Source organism: Myzus persicae, unplaced genomic scaffold, assembly GCF_001856785.1.
Source record: "Myzus persicae strain clone G006 unplaced genomic scaffold, MPER_G0061.0, whole genome shotgun sequence".
NCBI classification, from domain to species: domain Eukaryota; kingdom Metazoa; phylum Arthropoda; class Insecta; order Hemiptera; family Aphididae; genus Myzus; species Myzus persicae.
Window position 1 is genome coordinate 125511 of NW_019103977.1, and position 10937 is coordinate 136447.

The 10937-nt window shown below is 29.3% G+C and overlaps 1 protein-coding gene across 1 annotated transcript; it reads left to right on the forward strand.

Moving 5' to 3' along the window:
• Positions 1-864: 864 nt before the first annotated feature.
• Positions 865-10576, forward strand: LOC111037112 (52 kDa repressor of the inhibitor of the protein kinase-like). Its single transcript, XM_022319490.1, has 4 exons — positions 865-1645; positions 1741-2743; positions 4272-4366; positions 10116-10576. Exons 1-4 carry the CDS (start codon positions 865-867, stop codon positions 10574-10576), a joined length of 2340 nt encoding a protein of 779 aa, XP_022175182.1.
• The last annotated feature ends 361 nt before the right edge of the window (positions 10577-10937 follow it).

A 10937-nucleotide genomic window follows, 5' to 3' on the forward strand; every position in this document is an offset into this window, starting at 1 on the left:
GGTACTTTATATCCAAGCAAACTTGTTCTGTTATGTCCTTCAACTATTTAAAAAGCAAATATAATTTATTTTGTACAATACCTAACCAATGAATTATTTTGTTAGTTTAACTCAAAATTAAGTCCAACCTCTGATGTCCAGTTACCAATATCTGCTACCAAGCCAAGTGACAATACACATCTTTCTGAAATCGAAGTTATGGAAACCAATAAAACACAACAAGAAAACGAATTAAAAGACATTAATGAAGTTAATCAATGTGATTTCCCTAACCAAAGTTCAGAAACAAATTTAGAATGTTCAGATTTAACAGGAAACGTTTTTAGTTGTGCTGGGCAGTTTAAACATTTAATTGATTATATAGATATATGTAAACCAATAATTCACCAACTTCATGAAGCTGAAATTGTAAATAGTTACAAATTTGTAATTGAAGTAAAAGATGCTATAAAACACATCCTTAAAACTTCTTCTTCTATAATGGACAAATGCAATATGTTAATGACACAGATGGATATAGTTTCAGAAAATATCACCGAAAAGGATACTGTTAGTAGTAAAGTACATCATGATCCAGGTCTAAGAGCTAAAATAACTTCAGATAATCAAAGACAATACCTAATCATGCTAGGTCCACATCAACCAAAATTAAACTTTTACCCAAAACGAGAAGCACATCGGTTTAATCCATCTTGGTATACCGAATACCCACATTTGGAATATAGTACGGCAAAAGATGCAGCTTATTGTTTTGTTTGCAGTTTATTTCCTGATGTAGCTGGTCGTCAAAAAAGTAAGGGATATTAGAACGAAATCGGCGTAAGTGGGTGGAAAAAAATGAAAGGCTCCAGTTGTTTAAACAAAATGGGAAAATTACAGAAACATTTTACTTCTGAAGCGCACAAATCTGCATTAACTGATTATTGCAATTACATGAAAAAATCAAATAACATTGATGTTATGCTCGACAAAACAGTACGTGAGCGAAAAATTCAGGAAGAGAGCAATCAAAGTTTTCACAAAGAAGTAATTTGTATTTTACTGGATCTAACCAAAACCCTAGCTAGACAAGGTTTATCATTCAGAGGAAAAGACGATGATGAAAATGGAAACTTTAGACAAATTACGTATTTACTTTCTAGGCACTGTCCATTGTTAAAAAAATGGCTGGATGATTCTTGTTATCGACCATACCATTCTACGTATTTGAGTCCCCAATCTCAAAACGAGTTCATAACTATCCTTGGGTCATCAGTCAATAAAATTATTAGAGCTAAAGTTAAGGAATCCGGTCAGTTTTCTGTAATGGCCGATACAACACCTGATTTGTCACATACAGATAGGCTATCAGTAGTTGTAAGGTTCGTCAATAATGAAGGTACAGCAGAAGAAAGATTAATAGAAGTCCGTGAATCCTTAAATAAGACTGGCGTAGGAATGGCAAATGATATATTAGACACTTTGCAAAAGAATGAGTTGGATCCTGATAATCTTGTTTTTCAGTCGTATGATTTTGCCAGCAGTATGTCTGGAGTATTTAATGGCGCACAGCAAAAATTAACTGAAATATTAGGTAGAAAAATACCTTACATTCCATGTCAGGCTCATAGAATAAACACATTCATTGAACATGGATGTGAAGCTAGTATTATTATATCCGATATGTTTTCAGTAATGCAAGAACTCTATGTTTTTTTTCTTCGAGTACAAAACGATATTCACCATTATTGAACAAACTAGCTGATATTGAAATTGCATTGAAACTACGAAATTTGTCGAAGACAAGATGGACAGCTCGTGCTGAAGCAATTAAGTCTGTTTGGTCATCATTTAATGTAATTATCGAAGTTTTAGATGAGATAACAAATACCAAGGACAAATTTGATAAATCCACCAGAAATGCAGCATATTCTTTATCAAAACGATTAATTTCTGTAGACTTTGTTGTAAGTATTCTATTTATGAAAAATGTTATGTATAAGATGAAGTTATTAACTGAGTGTCTCGAATCAACTGAACTTAACATCGCTGATGCAATCATATTTATGTCAAGTACTCTAGAATCGTTGAACATTATTAATTCTGACATAGATGGTATGGATAATCTTATAAATAGTTCAATTGCGTTTTTGAAGTCTTTTGATGTGGATGCTGAAAAAGAGTTTTTAGTTCGGCATAGACGCCGACTTGTACCTAAGCGCCTTGATAATAATAGAGATAATGCGGCAAATATATCATTTAAAACATTTTATAGGAAAAAATATAAATCTGTGTTGGACGAGCTCACGTCACTGATGAAAAATAATTTAGAAAGTTGCATTGGTACAATTAAACCATTATATAATATGTTCAATCCCCCTGTATCAAGGAATAACTTAAGTGAAACTGGAATTCAAGATGCAATGTCATTTTTACCTAAACAATTTATTGTAGACCCGTTACATCTACAGGTTGAGTTAGAGGTACTTTATGACCAATGCAAAGAAGTGGAAACTGTTTCGGATGTAGCTGCTGTTTCGGAACAAACAAACAAAATGCTTCCTATAGCCAATAGAATGTGTCGTTTACTGTGTACAGCTCCAGTAACTGTTGCTGGAAATGAGCGTTCGTTTAGCAAGTTGAAATTGATAAAGAATTACTTAAGAACAACCCAGAGTGACTCCCGTTTAAGCGATTTACTGTTACTTTCCTCGGAAAAGGACATAGTAGACGATATTAAGTTAGATCTTATTGCTAAACAATGGTCAATTTTAAAAAAAAGAAGAATTTGTATTTAATAACTTTTAATATCAATTGCTTTATTAATTGTTGTAAGTTCATCCTCCAAAACTCAATTGTATTATAGTACTTAATTATAAGTTTTAACAGTTTTAACTTTTAATATTAAAGTAAGAACATTGACAATATTGTAAAAATAAAAAATAAAACATATATTATACATGTATGAACTTTTTTTTTTTTAATAGTCAGTCGGCCAAATGGACGTAGTTCCCCCCCTAAAAATATGGCTTCGCTACGCCCCTGCCCACAACAACAATCAGAGCGAATAAACAGCCGAAATACGGCGAAGCATGAGAACACTGCGCACACTACGGGCGGACGATCATCGGACTGTTTAACCGTGGTTTTGGCACGGATGGCTACAAACGTAACACGGTTTTGTGTGTGCAGCGAGGGGCACGACACGGAAGCCAAGATGGCGTTATTGACGACGACTATACAAACAAACGATAACGACGCCAGCGTGCGTTAACTGTGAAAGTGCCGTAAACGGTTGATGAACATTAAGCGGCGACTTACAAACGGAGATCGGGTAGTTGGTGCAAAGCCATGAACGCGGATGACTTTGGTTCGGGATCGTGGCATGAAACAAAACACTAGTGGATCCGACCGAACAAGAGCGGCGTGTGCAAAAATGGCAAGAACGGTGTTTGCGAGCAACGGCGACACGCCGATAGCGGTTTCCTCTCCGGAGATGACGGAACGGTCTCGCGGTGTGTGTCGCAACGACGATAGCGTGAAAAACCCGGCATCTTGTGACGAACAATCACTATACTCGCCTAGAGTCTTACAATCAAAATGCCTCCAAACTTCTTCTGCATGTCGGTGTTCCTTGTCCTTAATATTTTCCAGAGGGGTGCAATGATCGTTAATTATTTGAGTGAATCTTGTCGAAATTTATTAGTGGATTTAATAATAGCCACTCTAGTTCATAAAACTATACCTATGACAGTTACTTTAGCCAATAATATAGCTACTGTTATAGTTGAAACATTTACTTCAGAGATAAATGTAAACTACACATTAATGTATTATTACTTCTATAATTTTACTAAAAATATTGCTGAACTGAGCACATTTATTTGTTTGAAGGAAGTGTATTTTCTGAGAGATGCAGGGGCTAAATGTCCAAAAGGAAAGTTGTATTCTAAATACTTTAACAAAATAAGAAATTTAAAAGATCATGGACTTGTGCCTCAACAACCAAAATAAAATAAAATGTGTTGAACAGGAAACTAGAATATCTATGGAATTAGACTGTGAAATAAGTAAATCTATTTTATATTATCTATAGGATATTTTGTGTCCTAGCATAAACTAATAGTTTAAATTATTATTTATGGGCACTGAAAATGATATAGATATGCTTTTAAAGTAACTTGAAGCATGAAGAGTTGTCTGGCCGGAAATTGAAAATATTTGGAAAAAAACTACTGGATATAGATTAAAAAATGTAACAAGTATGTCAAGCATATATTTGATACATAATTTACTAAACTGTTGAAAATATTGAATGATCGAGTAAAAGATGTTAATAGTAAAAAAATACTCCAAGACTTAAAAGAAAATATTAATGCTTCAGAATGTAAGTATTAATGGAAACATTTTTTTCCTTATGATAAATAAGATAAATACTCATGATAATCTATGTTTAAAAAAATAAAAAGTACCTATTTACATAACCTGAAGTATTATATCGATGGCTTAGTGCACACTTGTTATAAGTCCATTTTTTTCAAAATTCATTTTTTGATACCAATTGATAGAAAATTAAATTCCCTTTATTTTTTATACAAGGTCTTTGTACTCTATAACCATTATTTCACGTGATATTTACTATTTTCACTTATCATAAATGGCAGTTAGCCGTGTTTATTTTTGCCCTAATGTATTAAGTCCTAAACTTTTAGTGATAAGTCCTTAATTTTTTAACTTGTACAGTAATTTTATTGCACACTTATCATATGTCCGGACTTAACATACATTTGGTTTTTATTCTTCAATTTATTAACTGCCCACATGTTATAAGTCCGGACTTATTATATCAGTGCAGTAGAAATATTTCAGAAGTAGGACTTATTATATTTGAGCATAAACATCAACTTTAAAGAAGTGGAGTTATAATAATTTGCGTTTTTACAAACACTTTCAGTGACATTATTTTGTTTTTAACAAGTTGACTGCCACAGTACTTTAATAGAGCTGTTCTTAAACGCTTTGAGTACCAGAATAGGTACTCACCGTGTTTGTCACTAGTGTATTTATGGATACCTAAATTACAACACAGACCATGGGTTTTTTTCATATTTCCAACTATTTTCTTATCTTAACGGTCTATAAATGTCATTTCTTGTTTATTTAAAGAAAAATAACCCGATTTGGAGTACGAAATAATGGTACTTAATGCCTATAATTGTATCATATTATTATTATTAATATAATTTCATAAATAATAATAATTATAACATAATATTAAGAAATGTTATCAAACTTATCAGCTGAGTTTTGATTGTCTATTTCATTGACCTAGTTCATAGGTTCATACCATTAAATTAAGTTCCTTGGAGTTATTATGATTTAAAATGAATAATAATATTATTGTTAATAATATGGTTTTATGATAAGACATTACTACATTAGGTACATGTGGCGTGTGGGACGTGTGGGTAATAACTAATATTGTATACAAAATATAAATAATATATCAATTTAGTATTAACTAAGTAACTAGGTGTTTTTCATTTTAATTAAAACAATTAATACACTATTTCAATATTTCAAATGTTCAAGATTATTTAATATTATAATGAACAAACTAAGAGCAAATAAAATGTTGGCTATGGTCAAGAATTCAAGTGAGTCATTTTTATTACCCAGGGTTTGGAATATTTAAATAAATTCGATTATTTTTAAGGATTAAATTATATTAAATTATAATATTATTATAATACGAAAAAATTCAGTTTGTTCAATATAATATTTCATGGTCCATGGAAATACATTTATAATTTATATTATTACATTAATGTTCCAAACCCTGTTAATACCTATCTAAAATAATACTAGATATAGGTACTAAGTTCCTAATTTCTACTATAATCTATAACATTTTAACTTAGAACAGATGGATTAATTGATACAAAGAATGTGAAACAAAGTTTAAGACCAGGTACGCAATTAAGAATATAATAAACTTTACCTTACCAAGCTTGGCCTTATTGTTAATATTATGATTATTATTTTACATTATAGTATGCTTATTTGGTGATGAAGCTGTAGGACAACAATATGTAGTCGAAAAGCAGTTATTACCTGATACAGCAATAATTGATAATGAATTAAAATGTTTAGACAATATTACTTCTTTAACTACAGGTGAGGTGCTTACTAGTTGTACCAAATAATATTTGTTGTAGAAAAATAAAATGAATGTCTTCTAGATTATTATACTGTTAATTGTAATACAATTTAAAACTGTGTTTAGATTCTATGAATGATGGCAATTCACATTATTACAACACTATTGATGAATGGATAAACGGTATTGAACCGTATGAGTTCCAAGTTGATAATAACATTATTATTCCTGGTAAGTATTATGTGGATAATTAGGTAAATAACTATAGATTTAAATATGAAATTATACCTTCCTAATTATTCATTATTATCCCATAATAACTTTAAATAAAAATTTCAAGTCTTTTTTATTCTAATTATATTCACACGGTTTGCAATACCTATACCTAACATTTTTTCTCATTAGGTTTATTATTAATTTATTATATTGATTTGTGTTGCTAATATCTACTGAATAACAATTATAAGCTATTAATGAATTGTTTTGATTAAATCTATCTTAATTTATACAACTATTTGATGATAATATTAATATTATGAGTGTGAAAATTGTGATAAACATAATAAGAGAATAATCTAGTAGATAATAAATCTAGTTAATGGAATTTTTACTAATTTAACATTTTTTATTTTTTATAAATCATTAATTTCCAACAAAGTTGAATTATTGTTGATGCATAATAATATATCTGTGTCATTAATACTTAAGAAATAGTTATATTATTTTTTTATATTAATTTAATATAATATTATTATCATTATGGTATGTGTTGCAGATGATAATCATTTTGAAGTACCAATTCCAGTAATTTGAAAAGATGAATTATTGAGTTCAAAAATAGATTACCAAGTTATAGCTACCGGTGAAATTCTAAATGTGGACAGTTCATCAAAATTAGTAGTTTGTAATTTAGAAGATAAAGAACCAAAAAACATTGAAGTAAATGCATTGAATATTCTTTGTGCTGACTATGCAAATTCCAGTTCTTGCTCTTACACTGAAGTTGAAGAAATAATAGAGACACCTCCTAATTCAAAAAAAAGGAAAAAAAAATCCAGTCCTTCTTTGTGGTCAAGAAATATAAACAAGCAAAAAAGAGCTTCTGGTAAATCATACATTAATAGATTTGGTAAATTAGTTAAACGTAAAGAACCAAAAGATATTAATTGTTCAATGTGTCGGTTCAGATGTTCAGAAGTGTTTAATAGTTTTTTACGTTTGGAAATATGTTAAGAATATTGGAACCTAGGCGATACAACTCGTCAAAAAAATTACATCTGTTCACTTGTTTCTGAACTTCCTGTTAAACGTCGTCGACCAAGAACAAATAATAAAATTGCAAAAAATAGTGGAGATTCAGAGTATAATTTAGATAATGATTCAGATTCAAATGTTATAATTGACAATAATGAAGAAAACCAAAGAGCTGTTTCTCGTGAATATTTCTTATTAAATTCTAACACTGAAAAAAAACGTGTTTGCCAAAAATTTTTTTGTGCAACTTTGAGCATAACTTTTCCGGTGGTCAATAATGCTCTCAAAAATTGTAATGATTTTGGAATGTATACAGGGATTGATGGAAGAAAAGGTCAAGTAGCATGGAATAAATTACCACTAGAAAAAACGAATAAAGTTAAAAATCATATTGATTTATTTCCAAGAGTTGAATCTCACTATTGCCGCCGTGATAGTTCTAAACAATATTTGTCATCTGATCTGAATATTTCAACTATGTATAGGCTGTATTGTGAACAAATTAAGACTGAAAATTATATGTTATCACCTGAGGATCAGGAGATACCAGTAAATATTAATATTTACAGAAAAATATTTAATGAATATGAACCAAAATTAGGATTTTATATGCCTAAAAAAGATCAATGCACTAAGTGCAATATATTTAAAGATGCTAGCGAAGAACAACAAAATTTACTAAGACCAGAATGGGAGCAGCACAAAGAGAGAGAGAGAAAGAAGCCATGGATAGCAAAACAGAAGACAAACAAAAAGCAATTGAAAATAAAGGAGTTAACTTTCGATCAATTACATTTGATTTGCAGGCAATTTTGAATTTGCCTTATGCAGGAGACTCTCAAATTTATTATATGCGAAAATTGTCTGCATATAATTTTACTATTTTTGAAAATCCTAATGCCCATGGGTACTGTTATCTATGGGATGAAATCAATGGAAGTAAAGGTTAATCTGAAATTGGAAGTTGTCTTTTACAATATTTATATTCTTTGCCTGATAGTGTGTCACATGTATCTACATTCTCGGATACTTGTGGTGGACAGAATCGAAACAAAAATGTAGCAGCTGCAATGTTATATGCTGTGAACAATATTGAACACTTACAAACTATCGATATGAAATTTATGGAATCTGGTCACTCCTATTTAGAGGCAGACTCGATGCACTCTACTATTGAACGAGCAAAGAAGCATAAAAAAATCTATACAACCCAAGAATGGTCTTTGCTTCTTCAAACAGCTAGACAGAAACCACGACCCTATAATGTAAAAACAATTGAATATACTGCATTTTATGATCTTCAAGATTTGTCTTCAAAATTATGTTGGACCCGCTTTGTAGATGGAACAACAAATCAAAAAATGAAATGGCTCTTAGTAAAATGGTTAAGGTTTGATAAAGAAAACCCTTACTTAATTAAATTCAAATATAAATTAAGTCAGGATGATTTTTATACTATTGACGTCTCTAAAAAAAACATAAATTTTCTTGAGTTAACTCCAAAGTATAAAAAACAACTACAAATAAGTGAAGCAAAAAAAAAAGATTTGATGAAACTACTTAAAGATGGCGTTATACCACCTATTTACAGCAATTATTATCGTAGTCTTAAGACTTATAAAAATATTGTTCCTTTAAATTTAGAAGAAACTGGAGAGACTGATGATGAGAACTACTGATCTCATACCACAAGTAAAGTTTTTATAGTATTGTTTCTGTTTGAATTAAGAAAATAAATTATTATTAGTTTTGTTAGTTACTTATATTTTAATTTTTATTATATTATTTTATCCTTAAGTAAGAGTTTTAATTTTATTTTGTTTTAAAGAAAGATACTTACCTATAATGATACATTTTATTTTATTAATTGATGTTATTTTATAAAAAGTGAGAATTATTAATTTTATTATGTTTTTAACCAAGGTAAAGGGTTACTTTTTATTTTATTAGTTGATGTTATTTTATAAGAAGTGATAATTATTATGTTTTATAAATAAATGTTTATGTTTCAACTTTTTGAGTATAGAAAAATGTTATTTTTATTCGTTGAAGAGATTTTATCAATCGATATTGTTTCCTTTCGTTTTCTTATAAAGTTTATAAAAGAAAATATAATAAGTTGTTTGCAAAAAGTAATTGTTATAAGTCCATTTTAAATTATAAGTCCATGTCTATACAAATTTATTTTGTCACATAGTTGTAAGTCCATACCATATTCTTAAAAATGTCATTAAAATAAATAAATAAATATCATATGAATCCAACTTATATATTAAAAAGAAACTACATATATTTTTAAGTTAATTTCAATTTAGAAAAAACAAATTGATTAAATATTAATTAAGTTAATTGGGTGTCAAAAAAGTTAAAATAAAACAGCTCTCCTGCACAATTTCAATTTTGTGACTTATAACAAGTGTGCACTAAGCCATCGATATGTTACTAAAATCTAAGCAAAAATAATATGTACTAGTTTTGTATGTTATTCATCTTTGAGTTTCTTCTAATGTAAAAATTAATTATGAAGTAAAAAATTAAAAAGAAAAATCATGAACTCATAAACTTACAATTTACTTTAAGATGAGCAATATCCAAAATACTAACAACTACCCTTTATTATTATTATTTTTATTTTTGAATATAATTATGATACTTAATGCTATAACATTAAAAGTCATTTTAGTTTTACTGTTTACCTAAATATATATTTTCTTATGTTTAGGTTCCAAACATTCTGTGATTATATACCTACTTCATGCTGTGTTTTTACCAACATCTAAAACCTCCTTCTCAGATCCAAATGGAAGAAAATGTACGGTTAAATTTTCCATTAAGCATTCACAAAATAGTTTTTTTATGGTAGCCAACACAGCTGTCAAACTTGAAGAAATGTTGAAGTTAAAAAAAAGCAAAAACAAACTAATTCAACCTTGTTTATTAATTGTAGGAACTGTAGTGAACCCATGTCAAATTTTAGTTTATTTTGATGAAATTAAGTTCACATTTTTTTCAATAGTTAAAGCATTAGATATCTGCATCAAAATGTATCATGTATTCAATATTGAATATCCTATACAATCACTAAATGTTTGGTTTTTTCTCCATCGTTTTTTTTATAACATAAAATTAAAGTCAGATAAGCCTAGTCCTTTGATTAATCAAATTATATCTGAATTAAAATAAATAAATTAAAATAAAGTAATTAAAATTACTTGACTAAAAAATTGTTAACAAAATGTAATAGGTACTTAATACTGTTGGCAACACTGGGTCCTGATGCCACTGTAGGGAGGGCATAGTTGTCTTAGTGAGTGAGTCTGCCTGTTGCGGCCTATTCCTCAGGTCTGCTGTGTGCGGCCTATGTTATTTCTCCTTTACGTTTTGTCATTTATTCAAGTTGCTTTATTAAAGATTACCTAGTGCATAACTATAAGGTTGAATTAGTTTATTTTTCTTATCCTGACATCATATATTTATCGTTGAATAATAGCCTAGATATTAATTCGCTAACATCTCAGAAGTGGGATAATTCCGTTGTTTCCAC